We start from the raw sequence: 25,084 nt of genomic DNA on the forward strand, positions 1-25,084 counted from the left end.
GCCTCATCTTTGTTGTTCACTGGATGGACAAAGTAGGGAAAGGGTGGTATATAAATGTGAGACAGTTGTCTCTCCTCAACCCAATGCCCTATACATTTCGGGTCCCATCTTCTCATAGCCTTGTTTTCCTGCACCCTGCAGTCCTCTCCTCTACCATGACCAAGTGGAATTCTAGAGCAATAGGAGGCCCATTACCCTCTGCTTACACAGAAGCATTACATGCCCTGTGTTCCCTGGGTGCATTGGGTTATCATGGACCCACTAAACCCCATAGCTCTCCTTAAAAGCTATATATGTGCCTACAGGTATGTACACTTTTCTTCAAGTACTCAGGTGTTAGAGCATGATCATTGTGGAGCCATTTCAAGGTCTTCTAAGTGTTAAGTTCAACAATAGCAACATTTGGGTACTGACTTCAGGGACATTAGCTGTACTCATTAAGCATCCCTATGGGTATTGTAATAACCTCACAAGGGGAAATTCAGAACATAGGCTAGTGCTGGCTCCCTTCTGTGCTAGTATGTAACCTTCAGTCAATATCATAAGATTCTCTTACAAAGTCTAGCATTAGTAAATGCTCATCTATAGACTGAAAAGAAACTAGTAGCATAAGTTCCCATTTAAAAGAAAACTTGATTCTTAGTTGTTTTAAAAAGCATTTTCCTCATTATATTTTTCTTGATACTACAATAATGTATTAAAAGTGCATGGTCCTTGTAAACATTTGCAAATTACATAAAGGATATTGAAGAAATAAATGCTTATAAATTGAATATTTCTGTAATGTCAAGATAAGGAAAGTCACACATGACAATAAATCAGAAAATAATTAAAAAGACTGATAGGTTTTAATATAAAATTGTTTTAAATTTCTGTAGGGGGAATATACATCATGACAAGAATTTAAGACAAATGATTTAGAAAAAAATATTACAACATACATGCCAGGCAAAGGGTCAATAAAAGCAAAAGCTTCTTATAAATTAATAAGAAACAGAGAAATAGCCTACCAGAATAGAGGGGTAACATCCTGAACAAACAGTTCATACTATAAAAGACATGTGAATAGCCAATAAATAAAGAGATACCCTCACAAGTAATTTTTAAAACAAATAAAAACAGTAAAAAGATACTATTTTTCTTCCAGTAGACTGCCAAAATGAAAAAATTGCCAATAACCCATGTTTGTGACCTCATCTGCTATTTGTGGGGCTGTAAACTAGTAAAGACTCTTTAGAGAGCATCTGGCAATATGTATCACAAGTTAAACATGGATACCCTTGACCCTGCAGTTCCCTGCCTAGGAATTTATCTCAAACAGATCTTCAGTCAAGTAGATGATAACATAGATACAAAGATGTTTGTTAAAGCATCGTTTATAATAAAAACCTGTCCAATGACGAAAGATATATTAAATAAATTGTGGTACATCTATATAATGGGAGGCAGCAGGATCAGTTTAAAAAGGCAATACATACCTGTATTTATATAAACATTTCATTAATATATTAAGTGGCCAAGATAAAAATAAATATGTGTAGTTTGGTCCCATTTATATACAATTATTTGGATATTTGGGTATGTGTCTAAGTAGAGAAATATTTATTTTTTTCACATTTTTATTGGAGTATAATTGCTTTACAATGTTGTGTTAGTTTCTGCTGTACAACAAAGTGAATCAGCTGTATGCATACATATATCCCCATATGCCCTCCCTCTTGAGCCTCCTTCCCACCCTCCCTATCCCATCCCTCTAGGTCATCACAAAGTATTGAGTTGATCTCCCTGTGCTATGCAGCAGCTTACTATGAGCCATCCATTTTACATTTGGTAGTGTACATATGTCAATGCTACTCTCTCACTCTGTCCCAGCTTCCCCTTCCCCCACTGTGTCCTCAAATCTGTTCTCTATGTCTGCGTCTTTATTCCTGCCATGCCACTAGGTTCGTCAGTACCATTTTTTTAGAGTCCATATATATGCATTAGCATATGGTATTTTTTTTTTTTTTTTTGCGGTACACGGGCCTCTCACTGTTGTGGCCTCTCCCGCTGTGGAGCACAGGTTCCGGACGCGCAGGCTCAGTGGCCCTGGCCCACAGCCCAGCCGCTCCGTGGCATGTGGGATCCTCCTGGACCGGGGCACAAACCCGTGTCCCCTGCATAGGCAGGCGGACTCCCAACCACTGCGCCACCAGGGAAGCCCAGCATACGGTATTTGTTTTTCTCTTTCTTACTCCACTCTGTACGACAGACTCTAGGTCCATCCATCTCACTACAAATTTCGTTCCTTTTTATGGCCGAGTAATATTCGTTCCTTTTTATGGCCGAGTAATATTCCATTGTATATATGTGCCACATCTTCTTTATCCATTCATCTGTCAATGGACATTTAGGTTGCTTCCATGTCCTGGCTATTGTAAATAGTACTGCAATGAACATTGTGGTACATGTATCTTTTTGAATTATAGTTTTCTCAGAGTGCATGCCCAGTAGTGGTATTGCTGGGTCATATGGTAGTTCTGTTTTTAATTTCTTAAGGAACCTCCATACTGTTCTCCATAGTGGCTGTATCACTTTACATTCCTATCAACAGTGCAGGAGGGTTCCCTTTAGAGAAATGTTTAGAACTACGCAGTCAACTTGCCAACCAGTGGCCTCACATGATTATTTAAATTTAAATTAATTTAAATCAGATTAAATTAAATTAGATTAAAAATTAACTTCCTCAATTGCAATAGACACATATCAAGTGTTCTATAGGCACTTGTGGCTAATGGCTACCATATTGGACAGCACAGATACAGAACAATGCCATCAACACAGAAAGTTGTATTAGGCAACACTGATCTAGAAAGATGTTTTCCAACATGTTTTCAGTGGTTGCTTCTGGGTGGTAGAATTCAGAGTTAATTTTGTTTCATTATCCTTTTCTAAATTACTTGAATTTTTTATAAGTGTATGCCACATCTTCATATTCAGAAGTTATTTTCATCTGAAAAAAGAAATAGCATCTTACAATGTAGATATGAGCATTGCTAATAGTTTGTTATATTTCTTTTGAGTGCTCTCTGTACTTATAGTTGCACCGAATTAATACCATGTGTACAAGTTCTTAGGGTTGCTTTTATACCTAATATTACACCATCAACATGCTTTTTAAAAGCTGCATAAAATTCCATCCTATGTGCTTAAGTGATTTTTGTTTTATACGTTGCCTTAAAAATATTACTAAAATATTTAAGAGTTTTGCAAATCACTTGGATTTGGGGAAATCAAATTCATAATGAAATTTATAGTTCTTTTGTTATAGTTACATAAACATCTAATATATCATACTTCAAAGATGCTTTTTTTGTTCTAAATCACTATTCAGAACCACCCTCATAGAACATAATAGCCTTAGAAATCAGTGTTTTTGATGAAGTACCTTTATAATTCAATCACCCACTTCCACTATTGAATGTAACAATGCACAGAAATCTTTGTTAACATCTTCTTCTGTGGAGACTTATCCAAAATGTATCACCTCTCTTTAAGTCCTTTAGAAGCTGTTCTTTAAATGTACATACTTCATTTGGCTTCCTGGGGCTACATTTTGATAAATATAAAGTGATTTTAATGATGTGAATCAAAGGAAAAAAAATATTTGAGGGATTAAAGAACAATGACCCAAAATCCATGTAAGAGGAGAAAGTGTAACAAATCCACTTGGCATCTTACTCTTCAGGTTGTTTTTGCTGTATTTAGAGTTCTATCCAGAATAAAACTGAAATCAGGGGCTCTGTTTCTGTAGCCATTCTCTGGTAGATAAGACTTTTGCAATTGGATTTATGATCCACAAACAGGAATAGTCTCCAAAGCACCTCAGACTTAGTGTATTAAAAACCCAACTCATTACCATACCATCTACTCCCCTCAAACCTATTCCTTCTCCAGGTGTCCCTGTGTCTCTTGGCTACACCACGTCTCAGTTGTTCAGAACCTGCTAACACCTCCATCTCTTCAATCCCAATACCCAATCTAACATCAGGTCAAGCTAGTTTTGCCTCTTCCATGTCTTTCAAATCTGTCCAGCTACACCACGATGCCCCTGAAATGCTGCAAGTGCCTCCCTTCCAATCTGTCCTCTATGTTTTAGCAAATCACACCGTGTTCTTCCTCTGCTTGAACCTATTCAATGGCTTCCCTTTGTTCAAAGGCTTAGAACTCCCTAAGCAGCACAGACCATACCTCTTAGTATAGTCTGGCTCCCTACCTATCTCCCAGGTTCATTTCACGCAAACTCCCTTCCCGCTTTGAACTTTCTCTTGCTTTGAACTTTCTCTTACTTGATTGTCTTCCTCCACCCACAAGGCATTTACATATGCTGTTTCCCCTGACTGAAGGGCTTCTTACTACTCTTCCTTCACCTGCTTAAGACTCTTCCTCATTTTTCAAATTTTAGTTCACCTAATACATCTTTAAGGAAGCCCTCCCTTATTCCATTAATTATATCATAACAAGCTCTGTCTTGTTTATTTACTCTGATTAATTTAATGCTTGTGTCCTAACCAGATTATAAATATCACCAGGGTGTATAGTATCTGTTTTCTTTCCCTAATGTAGCTTCATCAACCAGCACCATGCCAGGTAAACAGCAGGTACTTATAAGCATTTGTTCACAGGATGAATAAAGAACTTGTGGCAGATGCCCACAAACACTAGGAACACTCTAAATGTTCTTCCACAAAGGAGCCTTTGGAACATCTGTCAATAGCAGAGTGTCTCTAGACAACCAGACTCTCTAATGAGGAGAAAACCATGCTAGTCATTGTACTTTGGAGTGAAATGCTCTTATTACATTTCACTTTGAGTTGGACTATACTTGTATTTGAAGGTGAGAGTCCAGGATCCAGCCCTATAGGTTTAGAGCCCAGGAAGCTGGGATCTACCCAACAGAACCATTCTAGGGGAGTACCCAGAGTGAGGTCCTCTTACATGTGTCAGATAAGTCCCGAGGAGAGCAATCTGTGACAATAAAGCAATTGCGAAGCAATCTCCAGCCAGGAAGAAAACCAGAAAGAAGCTAAAATAGATAAATTGATGCCTATAGAGATTTGGGGTGATACTGTTCAAACAGACACGTTTCCCTATTTCCCAGAAACATAGCAGTCTCTTTTATAGACCACCTCTGGACACAACCAGTGACGAGCTGGAGCCAGCTCATACCAGTTCATGATAGTCAATTGTTAAATTTTTGGTAAATGTGCTAATGGTTGTTAAACACAGCCATTATTATAAATTAAATAAGATGAATTTGCAACTAAATAAATTATATTAAAAACATAGGTAATAAATACTCAACACTCATCACTTTCTATTTATTTTGTTATATTTTATGATTATCTATGATCTTCAGGCTATTTATAGCTCTTGTATCTGTACAGTGAAATATTATATAATAGTGTGCTACATCTGTAGCACATCTGTACATCTCTTTCCACTTCTGAATCCAATGATGTTATTTGGGTAGTTTAAAATTGGCTATAGTGGCAGTATTTACATCATGAAAAGTGGTAAGTGCTACAATTCAGGGATATGGGGGTTTTTGTTCTTGTTGTTTGTTTGCTTGGGTTTTTGGGTTTTGTTGGGATTTTTTCCTTTGAAAGCCTTAAACATGTACCAGCATACCATGAGAGGCAACCTATTCATGGCTCAGTGCAATCCATTTTTTGTACTTAATTGTTGAAATTAGCCAACAATGCTAGGAAATCACTAGATTGAAGTGAAACTCTGAGCGAATCTTCCAATATCTTCTACAGTATATTTCGCAAGAAGGTATCAAGTGGGAATCGTTAAAAGAAAAGAAAGGAAAGTGCATGAATCCTCTTAGTCCCACTTTGTAGACTACTCTGTTTCTTGAGTCCCTAAGTCAGTGTTTGCTATGAATTAGTCATAAAGCAAGTATTTGAATGAATCGGAGAACTCAAGAAGTGGAATAATTTGAATTGATCCTTGACAGTAGGATGATTTCTCTTTATATGAAACTGGGTTACATTACAGTTCATCCTAAAACAGTCCATGCCTCAAATGTTGTCTTCTTAAGATGATATAAAAACATGTAGTTTGCCAGTTTCCAAAGGCTTTACAAATCCCTCAGGGAATACTTTGGTAGGGGAGAGAAAAGATGACTGAGTGGGAAGGAGGGAAAAGGTGACAGAGGGATAAATGATATTTGAGAACAAAGTTAAAATAAATTACTTCAAAACTGATTAGTGCAGGTCGACAAGTAAAATGCAAAGAATTGGCTACTAACGTCCTGGGAATACTTACTTGTCTTTTTGTACAATTTTTGTAAAATTTTGAGAGCTTCATAACTCATTGAATTCTTTTTACATTCCGGTTTAGAATTGTACTAGCAATCTTGGCGATACCGTAATGGCATGGAGATATTATTAACCTGCCTGATTTTACTGACTAGGCACATTCAGATAACTCTCAGGATAATTGTTTTCTCATGGAAAGTTGAGATGACAACTTTGGTCTTCATGTGTAATGTTGGATTATTTTGATGGATGGATAGCAAAGAATTTTAGAAGACATTTTCTTACTTTCAAAGAGAAGCACACACATAAAAAGGCATATTTAAGATAGGGCTTATTTAGATGCTATTTGTTATTTCTTATAAAAGTAGACATCAAACCTCCTCCAGACTTTGAATTATAAAGAGCTTTATAATACCTGTGTTTCTGAAGGAATAATACATTATTGATCTTTATTCATTATGGAATATAGTTAACTCATTTATCTAGAGTAACGGAAAATAAAAGAGATATAAATAAAACAAAGAGATAAATGTGAAAATCAAATAATATTTAATCTTGAAATATTTTTAGAACCTTTAGTAGACACACATTCGTATCTATATTTAGACACTGCTAGATAACTTATCTATTTACTTCAAACTCCTTTAGTTACCTGTAGCAAATTGACAGGAAAATTTCTTTCCTTTAAGCTCCTATATCCCTTTTATAATTTTAATAAGAAAAAGATAAACAGCTGACGATTTTTCACTGCTATTTTTCATGTCATATTTAAAATAAATTAATTACATCAGTCACCACAAAAATATGTGAATTCTTTCTTTATACGTGACACAGTACAGTTTGCAGATTCAATTTTGATTACCACACTAATGCTTTAAGGTGAGAAGACATTATTATCATCCATATTGAGTAAAAACTAAGCTGAAACTCAGAGAAAAATAATTGCCTAATTTTCAAAGCTAGTTGAACACAGGAGCCAGAAACATAAAAGTTCTAGAAATGTCTTTTAGCACTCTTTAAATTATGCTTCCCATGGAAGAGCAAATTAAGGAAAATATAAAGGAAAAGTGTGTGTGTTTAAATGTAATATAATAAATAGATAACAAATGTAAATACAAATATATGTCTTGCTTGATAAGTCACAAAGTAAGTAAATATATATATGTGTGTATATATATGTACATATATATATTTGTAGTAACATGTTCTGGTGTCCATAAGAAATTAAATTATTCAGTAGATGCCCCATTGTCTTTCATTTTCAGGCTACTGATTTATTTTTCACATACTCACACCTTGTTATATGCTGCCCTGAGCACTTAACATATAATTATTCATTTATTCTGGTAACAAAGGAACTGAGTCAGAAGGATTAAGAAAACTCATGAGGTTACATTGCTTTTAATTGGCGCATCTGAAACTCAGAGTCAGATAGACAGGATACAATTTCTGCTGTCTCCCTCAAAGTGTCAGAAGTCCTTAGCATCTACGCTAAGCACATGGATTTTCCAGAAACTGCAAAGGGAGCATTGTTTGTGTTTGTCATTGTTGAGGAATTGTTGGGCCTTCTTTTTTTAATATGCTTGATTTTCGCTTCTGTTCTGAGGTTTCAGAAGCCCCTTTGGTGCCCTCTAATTGTATCAAATACCATATAAGGAGGCAAATCCCACAACAAAATAGGAAAAAGAAATATCTCACCAATTAAAGGACTCATGGACCAGAGAGAACTTAGTAAATATTATCTGCATTCTTTTAACAAACAGGCTTCATTATTCTAAAACTTGGAAACAATGATAATGAAACTTACCCAAATATTATCTGCATTCTTTTAACAAACAGGTGTCATTATTCTAAAACTTAGAAACAATGATAATGAAACTTACCCAGAAGCACCACGCTCCCCCTCAACCCACCCCACCCCCCAAAATGTAATGCATGTCACCCGCTCTGTGGGGGATCTTAACCAGGGCGGAGCATATGTGGACTAATTGCCTGCTTTGCACACACCGCTAGCCCTCAGGACATGTGGCTTTTTACGCACTGGAGTGGAAATGACGGTGTATACGAATTTTGCTGGGAGTTAGGTGGTTGCATGTGTCACAGAAGGCCTGGGGAGAGTTTGAAACATGAATGACAAGCTATCTATACTTTAGAATTTTTAAGTTTGACAAATACTGACTCCATGAGGAGGAGGAAGCTCACTTCTTTTCCCACTGACTTTTTAAAAAAAACTGCTATATATTTCATGCACTTTGACTTTCAGTAAAGATTACTGTACAAATGATGATTGAACTTGGCTGTTTGGCTTCCATTCTTTTCTAGCAAGACAAGTGGTACCACTAGACCATATTTCTTTCCTATTTTAATTTCACATTCGGATTATTTTGTATTTTTAGGAACTGCCTAAAATGTCACTAAGGGAGATGACTTGAATGGATGCTGATTTATTTGTTTATTCTGCCATTTGAAATATTTGCACTATTTTTATATCAACTCCATCAAATTGGCTACACTTTTTAACACAATGTGATACAGAGCAGGCTTAGACTTTATGATCCACTGTACCCGGTGGCAAATCTTCCTTCCCCCATTTTACAAAACTGGGCAAATTACTTTACCAACCCCCAAACCTCAGAGTTCTCATTTGCAAACTGAGGGGAAGAAAAACATAGCTGCCTTTCAACATTAGTTTGCAGATGAAGCAGAGGGAAAAATATAGAACAGCTAGGATGGTGCTTGACAAACGATTACTAATTAGAACTTACTGTGGCTATATTTATTATTTTTATAGAGAACTGATCAATTAGGAATCTAAATCTATTTGCCCTAATGAAATTCCTTCAAATGTAGATCCCATAGAATACATGAAGATTAATCAATATCAGGACCAAATTTTATTTCTTACAGTCATTCCTTCAACAGTGTAACAGACATTTTCTGTGCACTGATATTCCACTGGCCAACCCCAGCGTTTACCTGTAGAGTTCCTACATAGTCCTGAGAATGTTTTCTGGCCATAATGCAAGGGAGTGGGCATCCCAGGAGAGATGCTCCATCAACAAGAGATGGGAGTTGACAGGTCGGTACTCCAGTTTCCAGGATCCTTGGGGGTATGTTCACACAGTCTTAGGGTTGCGCTGGTTGGATTGAGCCTCAGTTGCCCAAAGTGGTAATCTGCTCTATATCCTACATACTGTAAACATGCTATCTATTGGCTTTCTTTCCTCCTTGTCTTACTCTCTCATTGTACTTCCTGTGATCACCTCCAAAGTAATGTATCAATACTTGCCCCCAGATCATTGACCCAGGTCTGTTTCTGAAGCATCAAGACAAGCATCCTGTTAGCTGAGCATGTGTACTGCGACCTAGGAACCTAGCTCAGATAATGCAACTTCTTGAAATAACAGCATTTGTGCAGCTCTAACAAGTATCACTTGGACATCTCTACATTCTGGGACTACTTGTTCCCAGGAATCCAGGCAGCTTATTTTAATCCCCTTTTTATTCTCCTTCTGAGTGTCAGCTGGCTGAACGCCTCCAGCACCCACTTCCTCTTTCTCTTCATTCTTTGAAACTATGTAACTCTGAAACTACGTTAAAACCACACCCTGCGCTTGTTCACTGAAAGGAGGAAAACCTCAAGCAGTTAAATTTTATGTTAATCACTAGAATGCTAGTTGGAGATTTTCCTTGAATTTATATCTCTCTCCTCTGTAGCCATTGCCAAGGATAAACAAAATTTTAGCTGCATGGATATGCCTATGATCAAGGGGAATATTTTTCAGGGTGATTGCATTTACATTTCTTCTAAAGTATTTTTTTTTTCTTTTAGATTTGAACAGTCTGTTAGTTTTTAGCTCAATAAACTCATGTCTGGCACCTTCAGGACACTTTATTTTGGATGGAGATGCATAGCCAGGCCAACTAAATGTTTTCTTCTCCTCCAATAGATTTTTTTACTTGTACATGGAGGCCTCCCATGAGTGCAGTGAAGACTGTGTATACAACTTCATCACCACTCTATGCAAACAAGTATAAATAATCTTGTTATGATAATGCCTCTATGAGATATGAAGGACTGTACTGCTCATTTTCTTTCTAGTATTTGCCCATAGTCACTTTTCTTTGTCATAGTCAGTCTGTTCTCACTTTGCTATTTCCTCCATCTAAAGAAATAGCTAAAAACTATTCAAGCCACCCCCGTCCTCACTTACAGGAAAAAATGGATAAACAACGTCCTCCAAGTCTTCCCTTCTGTGTAGGAGAATGTTCATGGCACCGCATTTCAGAGTTAAAAATCCATGCAAGTGGAAACTTTTATCTGAAAAGGCTTGCTGGCTGTGTGAGCTGCCTAAACTACTGGTATATCCTGAAGAAGAGAATAGTATTCCTCATGACGTTCATAAAAAAGAGCAAAACTTTTGCAATGAGAGGTGTGAGAATAAGTATTGATTCCAAGGGGTTTGTTCATCTGTGTTTTATTTTCCAAAAGGCAAATGTTAAATTCAAAACCTTGATGGAAAACCACCCTTGACATAAGTTTATATCTTTCTTTCACAACAGATTTAAATAAAGCATAAGCATGCTAATGTCATTTTAATCTAACAAGGAATCTATCTCTTTCATTTCTGACTGTTGTACTGAGTGTTAATAGAAAGACTTTTATATACCTGGTTCTTTATCTGAATGATGGATTAAAGTTACATCTGTATAATTTTAATTCAGATCAAAAATATTGTATTAAGTGCTGGGAATAAAATTAACCTAATATGCAAATTGTTCAATAAGCCTAACATCCAGTAAAGATATATTTTATGGGAATGAAAAATGAGTGAGGTATATTATCTGCACCAAGAATGTTTTTGGTATCAAAATGAAATCTAAGGTCTTCAAAGATTTTTTTTTATTTTGCATATATCTGACATACAAATAAAATAGCTTTTCTTTGAAAGTCATATATATTAAGGAATGAAGGTTGAAACTGGGATTTGACTCTTTTAAAAAGCATCTTTTAGCATGTGATTATCCTTTTTATTAATTTTATTAATTTCTATGCATACCTGTGTTTCTATGCATACCTGTGTCTCAGGTGTAGATGGGTCTTGACTTTCTTCAGTTGCCTATTACCTAGAAATGGGAATCATTAATCTGAGCAACTTTGCTTTCTTTGCGGCAGAACTGAAGTAATTTAATCACGAATCCTAACGATTAAGAGAAAATGAACTTATTTAGTCAGACAGTCTCTATTTTGTAACACTTATGGGAATGAATAGAGATGATCCTTCACTTAACATTAAAATTACACTTAAATTATAGCTGCCAGGATTCTTAGTTGGTCTGGCTAATTCCAATGGTGGAGACACATGTAGGATATTCTCTGGGGAAAGCAGGCCTGAGTGCCAGCTTAGTGAAACTATGAAATTTCAAGTTCACCTCACCTCTTTTTTTTTTTTTCTGAGCTATATTCTTTAGTGTTCTGCAACAGAGATATCGGACATTTTTATAGAGTTGTGGGGATAGCTTGTTTTCTTTGTAAAATCAAAATTTTCAAAGAATTTATATCATTGCAGGGACCAAGAAATATGTTTGAACTTGGTAGTAACCTACGTAGGTAAATCCTTTTCTGAAAACTGGTCAGGAGGTTCAATCAATGAGAAACAGAAATAAGATTCCTTAGTAGAACAGATTTTGGGAAGAGGGTGGTTTTTATGCAAACTGTCTATAGGTTTTTGTTATTGTTACAACATATTTTGATTTTGTTTGTTTTTGAAATGCAGCCACCCATATCCCCAGACCTGAGAAACAACTCCCGAGAGACAACCATTTTTTAGACATATTTACTTTATTTTTTGTTTGTTTTTGTTTTGGCCATCCCATGTGGCTTGCGGGATCTTAGTTCCCAACCAGAGATTGAACCCCGGGCAGTGAAAGCACCGAGTCCTAACCACTGGACTGTCAAGGAACTCCCTAGACATGTTTACTTTAAATCCTTCCACTTACAAGTTTCTCCAAACACTGAGTGCCTTTGCTGTTTATTCTTCTAGATAATTTCCCCCTTTTGCCTATTCTCTGAGGGTCTCCTTTGCTGAAAACAACTGAGGGCAACTTTTGGTACTTGAAAGGACAGATACCTTTTCCAACTATACCCTTCACATAACAATCTGCTCAGTAATGAGGAATGAGATTTGAAGCCACCACATCAGCTTGGGATGTTGCGTTCAAAATAGAAAACAGTACAGGTAAAAAGAAAAGTGAAGTCATGTCTTAAGAGAGATTTCTAACATAACCATGTTTGGTGTTGTTAAAAATGAAATAGATGAAGAAAAGGTACAATTTTAAAGAGAAATAAAATGATTAATGATGGAAAAGAAAGTAAAATATAGTTTAAAAATTAGTATGATCCATCACCAAGAAAAGGTATTAGTAAGAAAGTTGCTTGTTATATATTTAAACGATTTCTCTGCTTGCTTTCAGAACTACATAACTTTAAAATATTGTGGTTTCTCTTTAAAATATTGTGGTTTCTCTTGAATTTCTAAATTTTATTTCTAAAATTTCTTGCTCCTCCAGTTCATGCTCAATACTTTTTAAAAATTTATTATTGATGTATAAATGTTAACTATCTCAGATGTAGATAGATATATAACAATGAACCCTCAAATACCTACCCCTCAGATTCAGTCATCATCGTCATTTTGCCAGCCTGCATTATCTTCCCAATCCCATACATATATATATATATAACCATTAAACCATTAGTGGGAAAACTTAACAGAACTGCCACAAAGAGTTGGTCATCTTTCCCAAAACTTCCTGTTGACTGTACCTAACAGTATTGTTAGGGACAGTGTGAATCCCCAAATCCCTCTTCTAGAATTATCTTCTATTCTAGGCACCTTCCCTCGGTCCTCTGTACTTGCCCGGGGTTCCTATTTCTCAAGGAAAACTCAAATGAATCCCTGAGCCCCACACCTAGACCCTGAAGTTCTGAGAGGTGACACTCTTTAATCCATCAACTATTAATAAGTGGGCAAAAGTATTTTTAATGGAAATGTGAATTAGGCAACAAAGTAGTATAGAAGGAAGAGAAAATACTTGAAAGAGAAAAGAGCCAGAGGGTGAGTCACATGGCTGTCAATGGAAGGAAAGAAAGGATACAAAGTATAGAGTGCATTCAATTCCAAATATTGTCCCATTAAATGTTGTAGAACCGAAGATATTGGTGGACTTTGTAATCACTGATTTAACACTAGGGATTTATAATTACAAGTTTCAGGTGGTTTCTGAAGTTTATTTTTCTCTTCTAAGTACACACAAAAAAATTTTTAAGTACTGATCAAATGTATTTTCTCTTTGAAACTTGCCTCAATGGTGATCAAAACCTGAGATGCAGTTGTTTCACAGAACAGCTGGTATCATTCTTTAATTAGCCTTCACAAAAAGTCCATTCTTTCGGAACAGTCTCCTTTAATCTTTCATTAATGGTAAAATGTTAAACATTTCCCTTTTTGCTATGAGTGTTTATTTAATATTTTTTTTACTGTGTTCCTCTCCTTTTCTAGGTCATGCAAATTGATACTTTTGTGATAGCATTTGATCTTTCAAGGAGGCCTGATGTTCTTGATAAATTCTCAGCTTGTTAGTCAAGTTGAAATTTTGATTATATTGGGCACAGCTTTGAAATGGGATTTCCTCTCATCATAACTTACCTGAAAATGTTTCTCTTCATTCGGCCAAACAGAGGAGAAAGTTTTCTTAACTAAAGAGAGAATTAATGTCACCAAATCAAATAACTCAGCTGGAAACGTTTTGTTGTTTCTTTCTTGGTTTTTTCAAGTTTGCTTTTTCTTTATAAGGGTGCTGTATATAAAAACCTCAGAAGGGAGATCAGAATAACGAGCCTAAGTCATTAAGCCCTGTTGGCCCAGCATTTAGCTAAATAAGTAAGAATGTAAATTTATTCCTTGCTCAGAGGCTGGCTGAAAATTTGCTAAGTGATTGATTTAATGCTAATTTTCTGCATGAAGCTCTTATCTTCTTCAAGGCCCGTATGAAAGGAAAATAAATTCAGCCAAAATGGTGGAGCCCTATGTAGATTTTGTTTTGAATTCAGAAAGTTTGGAAACCTCCTTTGCCCAGCAGGACTATATCTCCAAAGGATCCATACTTATGATGTCACAAAGAAGTCAACTTGCTCTGAAAAGACTGAAGAATTTCTCTATGTCCAAATCCCAGTACTTTTTGAGGATAGAACTGAAATAACATATTCATGGCAGGTGCCGCCATGTGGCTCACTTTAACAGTCCTCTCTGTCAGTGTTCAGTGTGGAGAAAGTCCATGCTGTGACCCTCAGCTAGGTTTCTGCCCCAGCCCTAGGTGGCATTGTTGTGTTTTGATTCTGCCAAACCACCCTCTTCATTTCAATGTGTTCATGAATTGAGGAGAAGGATGAGATTTTGCATTTTACTATGTGATTCATGGGATGATTGGAGGAAATAAAGGGAGAATTGTGACACATAAAAATGTGTTACTGAATGACAGTATGACAGAAAGAGCTCTTGACTTAGGACCATAAGTCTTTTTTCCAGCTTTATTGAGATATAATTAACACACAATATTGTGTAAGTTTAGGTGCACAGCATGTTGATTTGTTACATTTATATATTGCAAAATGATTACCACCAGATTGTTAGCTAATGCCTCCATCACCTCACATAATTATCATTTCTTTTTTGTGGTGAGAACATTTAAGATCTACTCCCCTAGCATTTTTCCAATATATAATACAATATTATTAACTATAATCACCATGCTATACATTAGATCCCCAGAACTTATCTTATATCTGTAAATTTATACCCTCTGACCAACATCTCCCCATTTTTCCCACCCTCCAGTCTCTGGTAACCACTACTCTAATCTCTGTTACTATGAGTTCAGCTTTTTAAAAATAATATATAAGTGATATCATGCAGTATTTGTCCTTCTCTTTCTGACTTATTTCACTTAGCATAATACCATGAGGATCGGGACTTCCCTGGTGTCGCAGTGGTTAAGACTCCACACTCCCAATGCAGGCAGCCCAGGTTCTATCCCTAGTCAGGGAACTATATCCTACATGCATGCCACAACTAAGGAGCCCACCTGCTGCAACTAAGACCCAGCACAACCAAATAAATAAATAAATTAATATAATATAATATAAAAAAAATACCATGAGGATCTGAGGATCATAAATTTTTATGCAGAAATTCTCTCTTCACAACCTTTGGGCAAGTTATTTCACCTCTCTGGGCCTTTCTGGGTTGAAGGACTTCAACTCATACCAGTTTCTAGTAAGAATAAAAGGCAACTTTACCTAGAGATTATCATACTAAGTGAAGTAAGCCAGACAGAGAAAGACAAATATCATATGATATTGCTTATATATGGAATCTAAAAATGTGATGCAAATGAACTTATTTACAAAACAGAAATTGATCCACAGATGTAGAGAACAAACTTATGGTTACCAAAGAGGCAAGGAGGGGGGAGGGATAATTTAGGAGTTTGAGATTAACATATACACACTACTACATATAAAATAGACGACGAACAAGGACCTACTGCATAGCATGGGGAACTCTACTCAGTTTTTGTAATAACCTATAAGGGAAAAGAATCTGAAAAAGAATATATATACGTATATATCTCCAAATCACTTTGCTGTACACCTGAAACTAACACAAGATTGTCAATCAACTATACTTCAATAAAAATTTAAAAATTAAAAAAAAAGAATAAAAGGCAACTTTGTTTTTAAGGCATTCTAACTCTAATTCTTTTGATATTGTGCTCTAAAATCTCTAGCTAAGACTAAATATTTCAACATTTATTATTATCCAGGACCCCAAATTACGTGAACTTCTGGATGTGGGGAACATCGGGCGCCTGGAACATCGCATGATAACAGTGGTGTATGGGCCTGACTTAGTTAACATCTCCCATTTGAACCTCGTGGCTTTCCAAGAAGAAGTGGCCAAGGTATGTGGATTGAAACTTCTGAAGCTTGTCACCTCGATCTGAATCCATATGACATTGTCCTGATTCCTATGAAAGACTCTGAGTTTTTGTCATATTTAGCATGTGTTAAAATTCCATCTAAAAATCATTCTGCTGCCAAGTAGAAGTGTAATTCAAACACTTCCAAGTAATGGCATTGGCTTAGAATAATGGATATTTTACATTAGAAAATAAGGCATTTTATATAATTTCTTTGCAAAAGAAAATATAGATGAAACCACATTCCATTTCACCTAAGCATCTTATCCCAACCCATTTTTCTCTTAGCCTTACCATCTTCTTTCCATCCCTCTCCTAGAGGGCAGACATTTCAGTACCTATTTAACTTCTTTTACCATGTGCACACTTAACCCATGATTATGCACATAGTAGCTGCTCAATTAATATGGGAAAGAATGAAAAGTTTAAAATTTTAAATAATAATTTTAAATAATAATAAATATTTATTCAGCCATGGACTAGAAAGATGAATTAGACATCGCCCTCTCCATTAAGGAGTTGCTAGTTTACTAAGATAGTGGGCCCTTCAGATGCATACAGAAATAACTAGAACAAAGGCAAGATATATCAAACAAGAAGCTATGAACTTCTGGGAAACTTGGACTCAAGTTTGATGCTTTCTCTAAAAATGTCCAGCTGCCATTAGAAGAGAACTGAAATGAACATATTGAAAGAAAAGGTTTCCATGTTTATAGTTTATAAGATACTAATGCTGATCCTGACCCTTCATACAATTTCTTTCCAGAGTTAAGAATATGAATCTAGGAACACTTTGAAGTCTGCAGATCATGTCTGTGCCCTTACACAGCTTCTCACATCATGGATCAGAACTATGGGGTCATGTCAGGCCGGTGTTCATTGCCTGAGCATTATGATCTATAATTTTTTAAGCCTCAGTGCTCTGACATTTTTTTGAGCTACACCAGATAATCTGACCTGACCTCTAATTCTTCAATGATTATGGTAGAGGTTTATTTCCAAAAGTTGCATAACATCAACTTCAATTCTTATAATGGAATACATAAAATGCCAACTAGTTTTGACACATTGAGGTCTTTAGAAACTCCTCATCAAGACTGTGTTACAAACCCCATCTATTTTCTCTCTTTAAGAACCGAGTCACCCATTTACTTCTATGGTATAATTTATGCTTGGAGAGAGACTTCTGTTCAATGAAACATTGTCTGTGTGACAGCATTGTACTTGCCTTGCAATCATTCTTATTCTGATACCTGCTGGTATTCTGTTGAGTGTATACACTTCACTTCTCAATATATGTATGTATGGTTGGATGGATGGATGAATATAAACAAATACTAAATATTTCTAAAATATTTTTAAAATATCATTCCTGAAATACAGTCATATTCAGTTTCTTAAAAAAATGACCAATTCATGATATTCATTAACTCTCAGTTAAAAGCATTCACTAAATGACAGTGACTTTCAGGGAGGTTTTTACTGTGAGTGAATATAGTTTTATATTACAAACCAATCTGCATATCTTATATTGCATTAAACCTTTGTGCGGTTGAGTTGAAAACATTTTAATTTCCTCCTCGCTGTGGGCTTCTGCTCACTAATTGTCTTTAGGGATTTTGATTACTGAGCCCTGTAGTATTCCCTGTCAGAAATGAATCTATAGACGTTTTTCCAGCAGCTACTTGCTTAGTATAATTAATGAAGTTACAGAATATGTTTTGCCTTCCCAGACTGTGATATTCTATAGGATGTTTTTCCTCCATTGAAATTGCTCAGCCAGAAGATTAAAATTTGCAAACACCATGTACTCTGAAAACTTAATTTCCACCCTTCTAGTTGTCAGCACTGTCTCATAACATCACACCTTCCGTTTAGTCTCTGGAGCCAACATACCTAGTACCTTGCATAGTGCCAGCACCAAAGGAAACAGTTTCCCTCATTATGTAGAACACCCGACAGGAACCTGAGCTTCTTTGAAAGTCAAATGTCTTCAGAAAAAATTGTTTACCAAGGGATTCTGGCTCATTCATTCATTCAACACACATTTGTCAGGTGCCTTCTGTGTTCCAGTGTCAGGGACACAGCATTCTGGAGGAAATAAATAGATAAATCATGATGATGAAGTACACTTACTGTGGGTCAGATGGAGGTCTGTGTGGAAGGATATAGCAGGAGGAGAGGGTATGAGGATGGAGGAAGGGGATTATTTCTTCATGGAGTGCTCAGAGAAGGCAAAAATCTGAAGAAAGTTGCTCAATTGAAACAATATCATAGATTCCTGAGAAATCTCTTGAGTCGATTAAAATTTTTTTTATCAGAACCCAGACTTCAGCTTTCCTAAATATATTATTCCAGATTTGTGTGCTTTCTTTCTTACATAAATCACTTGAGATTGAATTTTTTATTTATTCTTTAAGAGAAGTGACTCCTTTCAAAGGTGGATTGGGAGAAAGCTGTCTTTCAATTTTTCCCTCTGTAGTTGGACTAAAAGAGTGGTATCTTTTGCAATTAAGTAAAAGTCACTCTTCTTGTTATGAAGCATGATTTGCCAACTCTCTGTGTCCTAAAGATGGACTTTCCCTGATCCCTCGAGGGATACTTCCCTTTAATATACCTGGAAAATGGGTGGTTTGTTTCACATTTGCCCTCTGAGTCTCACACTTCTCCCTGCATCTCCTGCTGCCCTGAGGACCAATGAACACATCCACATTTGCTACCCCTGGAACTCCTGGACTTCAGTCCCCCTCTCTGGGATGCCCTGACCCCTCCTCAGAGCTTCAGGGGGGAGGTGAATACCATCATCCTTCCCTTTACTCTCCCACTGTCAATTCCCAACAGTCCTCCACGCACAGCTATGTGAATCCTGGCAAAGGTGGAGGTACCAGCAAAGGAAACTAGCAAAGGCAACAGAAGTCGATTTCTTGTATTGTAATGTAGGCTTTTGAAGGACTTTGGCTTTTATTTTGAGGGAGATGGAAGCCATTGGAGGGTTTTGAGCAGATGGTGGACTTGGTCTGACTTAACTCTTTAGTCAATAATGGACCACAAGGGCGGAGGCAATAATGGAAGCAGGGAGATCAGGTAAAAAACTGTAGAAATATTTTAAGTGGGTTATTAGTATCTTGGACCAAGGGGGAGCTATGTAGGAGATAAGAAGGGGTCTGAATATCTGTATCTACATCTACTTAAAGGAAGAATCCAGAGCATAAACAATTGCAATTGTATGTTACATGTGAGAGAAAGAGAAGAATCAAAGATGATGTTAGAGTTTTGATGCAAGAGACAGTAAGGATGGAAATGCCACTTACTTCATAAGGAAGGTTTAAAGTAGAACACATTTGGTGGTATACAACAAGGCTTCAGCTTTGATTATGTTCAATTTGAGATTATTATTAGATACCCAAAGAAACATGTTGAGTAGGCAGTTAGATATATGAACCTGGGGTTCAATGCCAAATATAATGCAACAGTTTGGAAGTCATCAGGTTATAGATAGTATTTAATGAGGCAGGATGAGCTCAGCCAGGAAGTGATTGTAGATACAGAAGATGTCCAAGACCTGAGTCACTGATACTCCAACATGAAGAGATTGAGGAGATAAGAAAGAATCAGAAAAAGTAGGCTGAGAAGGAGTAGCCAGTGAGGTGGCAAACAGGCCAGTATGTGTGTTTGGAAGCCAGGTAAGCAAAGTGTTTCAAAAAGAAGAGAGTGATCAACAGGATCAAACGCTACTCATAGGTCAAGTAAGATGAAGGTCAAGAATTGACTGGTGGATTTAAGGATATAGAGGTCATTGGTGACCTTGATTAGAGCAACTACAGTGGAGTAGCAGGGTCAAAGTCTATTGGAGAGGGCTCTGGGGAATATCAGTGGAGGCAAATTAAGAAACCAAAAGAGATTGCTCTTGTGAGAAGTTTTGATGTAAAGGGCAGGGGAAAAATGAGAAAGCTGCTAGAAGGGGGAAGTGAGACCAAGAGATAGTTTTTAAGATGGGCGAAACCACAAAATACATGTATGCTTGTGAGAATGATCCTGTGGAGGGAAAACAATGTAAGCGAGTCAGAGAATTGCTAGAGCATGTCCTTGAGCGGACAAGAGAGTGGTAGGATCTAGTACAAGGCTCAGTAAACTACAGCCTGAGGCCAGGTCTGACCCACCACTTGTTTTTATAAATAAAGTTTCATTGGTACATAACAATGCCTATTTGTTTACAAGTTGTCTATGGCTGCTTTCACTAGACATAGTTGAGTAGTTATGACATAGAACATATGGAGTACAAAGCCTAAAATATTTACTCTCTGGTCCTTTACAAAGAAAAAGAAAATTGTTGACTGTCTCTTATTCACAAATAGAGGGGCTGTGCTCAGACAGGAGCAAGGGCATTTAATCAATAAGAGGAGGAAAACTGGAGTCCATCAGTAGAGATGCTGGTAAATCGTCCATGTAATAGAGGGAATTGTAGATGTTTTTGATTGCTTCTGTTTTCTCAGTGTCAAAGACAGAAGTCAGTAGCTGAGAGTAAGGACTATTAAATCCTCAAGCCTTTTATCCACACCAGTTGGCGAATTTCTTTAAATACCTGACTGGTAGGGTTAACATGGACTGCAAAAGACAGATCATTTACATCAGCTCCGAAAAACAGTGTCATTGGAACAAGTTAACTGATTTATCAGGTCACTGCAAATTTTTCTATTGGCCAAGAAGTCTGAAGATAAAATAATTCTCTTCTTCCTGCCCAGTTCTAGTCCCTCTTTCTAATATTGTGCTTTCCTTTGAGGTGGGAGGCTACATAGAGATGTCTAATTGTGCCTACTTCTTCCTGCAGTCATGCAACCTAAACACCATTGTGTAGGTTAAAACAGATTGCTCTGAGCCAGGAGCAGGGTTCACAGGATTGCCATATGCTGGTGTTTACTGTCAGGTCTCAGGGATCCAGTATGTAACTCATGGGAGATCACTCTTCATCAAGAGAATTTCAGTAAGAAATGAATCTGTCTCAAGATTAGTAAAGAGAAATCTCTGTGTGCAAAGGCAACAGAGGTGGAGCCTTCCCTGTTTGGATTTAGAAATCTAAAATGATTTTCAGCATGTCTTCCCTCTGGGTTCTTGCCCCTGGAGGGCCACTCCATCACCCACCTGCCCAATTCCTATCCCAGATCCTTGTTCAATCCAATATAATAGCAAGATGGCCTATCACCCCAAGAGACAGGATTTGAGATTCCAGCTCTGATATTCAGTTCTAATTGGTTAGATATTCTGATAGGCCCCTTGGGTAGATACATTGTTGAACCACCACCCAGTTTGGCAAATTTCAGCCCAGACATTGTTTCAATGTATTAAAATGCAGTGGATTATGACAGCAAGGATCCAGGGGGTTAAGATTGAGATGCCTAATGACAGAGCCATGAAATTTTGTGTCCACTTCTCTGCACAAGAATTGAAAGACGCCATTGCTTCCAATCCTTAATATTTTACACAGTAAATTCTCTTGAGCATTTATAAATTGGAAAAAAAAAATTAAAAAAAATTTTTTTTTTGTTTAGCCATGCTACTCGCAGGGACTTGACCTGATTTTTTTTAACTTTGATTGAAATATAATATGCACAGAAAAGTGCACAAGCTGTAACTATATAACTTGATGAATTTTTGAAAAGAGCACACACCCATGTGAGCAGCACCCCAATAAAGAAACAGAGCATCACCAGCACCCCAGGTGTCTACCCTACTAACATACCCTATCTTAACCTGCAACTTTATAAATTAGTTTTACCTGTTTTTAAAATTTCTGTAAATGAAATCATAGACTACATTTTCTTTTTGGTCTGACTTCTATTACTCAAAGTTTGTATTTATGAGATTCTTCTACATTTTGCATGTGGTTGTACTTTGTTCATTCTCTTTGCTAAATAGTATACCATAATTTATTTATCTATTCTATAGTTGGTGGACATTCAGACAGTTTCCAGTTTAGGGTTATTACAAATAGTGTTGTTATAAATCAAAACTACAACAGGTATCAACTCACACCAGTCAGAATGGCCATCATTGAAAAGTCTACAAATAACACATGCTGGAGAGGGTATGGAGAAAAGGGAACTCTCCTACAGTGTTCTCCTACAGGGAATGTAAATTGGTGCAGCCACTATGGAAAACAGTTTGAAGGTTCCTTTAAAAACTAAAAGTAGAGTTGCCATATGATGCAGCAATCCCACTCCTGAGGATATATCCAGAGAAAACTATAATTCGAAAAGATATATACACACCAATGTTCATAGCAGCACTACTTACAATAGCCAAGACATAGAAGCAACCTAAATGTCTATCAACAGACTAATGGATAAAGAAGATGTGTTATATATATCTATATATATACATATACATATATATATATATGTATTCACACACACACACACACACAGTGGAATATTACTCAGCCATAAAAAATAATGAAATAATGCCATTTACAGCAACATGGATGCACTTAGAGATTATGTACTAAGTGAAGTAAGTCAGAAAGAGAAAGACATGGACTTACCCAGTGGTCCAGTGGTTAAGACTTTGCGCTTCCAATGCAGGGGGTGCGGGTTCAATGCCTGGTTGGGGAAATAAGATCCCACATGCCATACAGTGTGGCAAAAAAATAAAATAAAATAAAAAGAAAGACAAATACCGTATGATATCATATGTGGAATCTAAAATATGATACAAAATGAACTTATTTATGAAACAGAAACAGACTCACAGACATAGAAAACAAACTTATGGTTACCAAAGTGGAAAGCGGGTGGGGGAGGGATAAATTAGGAGTTTGGGATTAGCAGATACAAACTACTATATATGAAATAGATAAACAAAAAGGTCCTACTGTATAGCACAGGCAACTATATTCAATATTCTGTGATTAAACCATAATGGGAAAGAATATGAAAAAGAATATGTATATATATATATGTATAACTGAATCACTGTACACCAGAAACTAAAACAACATTATAAATCAACTATACTTCAATTTAAAAATAAAAACAAACAGTGTTGTTATAAACATATGCCTTTCTGTGAGGTATGTAATTGCTGGTCATAGGTCTTCCTATGTCCAGTCTTGATGAATATTGCCAATTTCCTAAACTGGTTGAGCCAGTTAGTTTTCTAAATGTTAATTCACTCATGCAAAAAAAATCTTTAACAGAGGATCTCTGTCTGTTAAATTATTAGATTTTGAAGTAACTGTCACAGAATAAATGTGCTCTCCAAAAATATGTTCTATAAACTGACATCAGTTTTCAGTAGCTATTTCAGAATTTGGGGGTAACCTCTGTCACCTCTGCAGCTATGAATATCATAGACAATCTAGTTTACTCATTTGGGGAGTGTGATCTGGGATTTCCTGGAAGTTTGCCTTAACTACATCCACACCATTTGCTTGCCCACCATCCAAATAACTTGCAAGCTCTCTGAATTTCCTAATTAGCTCTCATATCTCTTTCCTCATCCTGCTCCCCCCCCCATCTTGTTCAAGTTCTTGATGGGTGCCATCTGTAGACGCCTTCTACCTCCTTTCCTAGAATCCTCTCTTTGCTCTCCAACTCTGTGTGTCTATCTGCTAGGAATGATCCTAAAAAACCTCAAACCTGATCTTGCTTCAAATCATTTTTATTGCATATTACCCACAAAATGAAGTTTTCTGCCCATATCATTCAGTCATTCATTTAATGAACAAATATTCATTGAGGGTGTAGTATGTGCCAAGTACTAGGGGTTTATCCGTGACCAAAACAAACATAGCCTCTGCCCTTAGGTGTCAGTGAATCACCACTTGGACCCTAGCACCATTCTGCCTCAAACCACCTGTGATTCTTTCTTCCTTTATAATGGTAATTCTGTGCCCTCAGAAGTGTGTGCTTTCCTAGATGTCCCTTCTCCATTCTGTCCAGAATTTCCAAGCCTCCAGAGGGACTCAGCTTACTCACCCATCTCCCCTTCTGTTTCATGCGTTCCATGAACAACTGATGGTCCCTTCCTGTTCTTTGATGAACCCCATGCATATTTGCTATTGCATTTCTCACACTTTAATTATCTGTCAGTGTGTGTGACACCCTACCCTGGATTTGTGAGCTGCTTAAAATCAGAAAATATAGCTTAGTCATTTGTGTTCCCAAGATCTACCTTAGTGCTTAGCCGGTATTAGGCACTCAATAAATGTGTACTTTGGCAGAAAAAATAAAAAGAAAGAAAGGAAAAAGGAGGGAGAGGGGAAGGGAAAGAGCAAGAAAGGGAGAAAGAAGCTTATGAATTCTTGAAAGCAATTGATAGATCATGAAAAATTGTAAAGCCATGGAGACTTTGAACATCATACACTCCAATATCCTCATTTTTGAGTTCAAAAAATTGAGGCTCCTGAGCTAGTTGCTCCAAGATCCCTTCCCCCCAGCACAGAACTCCCCCTAAGGTTTTCCAGGATTCTTGGTGGCTTCCAACCTCATCTTTCCTGATCCCAACCTTGCTCCCACTCAAAGTCATTGTCACTGTCATCCCCCTCTACCCACCAGTTACCACATGTTTTCTGGAGAAAAGAGAAAATATCTTCAGCTGGCCAAATAATTGAGACCTTTTAGGGGAAGGAATAAGAGAAGGTGCCACAAAGGGGGGGCTTTTTTTAAGAAAAAGAAATAATAGTCTACTAAATGAAATAGAAAAGAAAAAGAGGGAAGGGTCCTGCCACAGCCTCCTCTGGC

The 25,084-nt window shown here is 36.8% G+C and overlaps 1 protein-coding gene across 7 annotated transcripts in view; it reads left to right on the top strand.

Moving 5' to 3' along the window:
* PLCB1 (phospholipase C beta 1) overlaps positions 1-25,084 on the top strand; it is a 753,511-nt gene that overhangs the window by 441,747 nt on the left and 286,680 nt on the right. For all 7 annotated transcript variants that reach the window (XM_060122834.1, XM_060122832.1, XM_060122831.1 and 4 more), the window contains exon 4: positions 16,191-16,328. In XM_060122834.1, the coding sequence (XP_059978817.1) occupies positions 16,191-16,328 (138 nt within the window). The remainder of the gene's footprint in view (positions 1-16,190; positions 16,329-25,084) is intronic.

This window comes from Lagenorhynchus albirostris, chromosome 15 (assembly GCF_949774975.1).
Source record: "Lagenorhynchus albirostris chromosome 15, mLagAlb1.1, whole genome shotgun sequence".
Taxonomy (NCBI): domain Eukaryota; kingdom Metazoa; phylum Chordata; class Mammalia; order Artiodactyla; family Delphinidae; genus Lagenorhynchus; species Lagenorhynchus albirostris.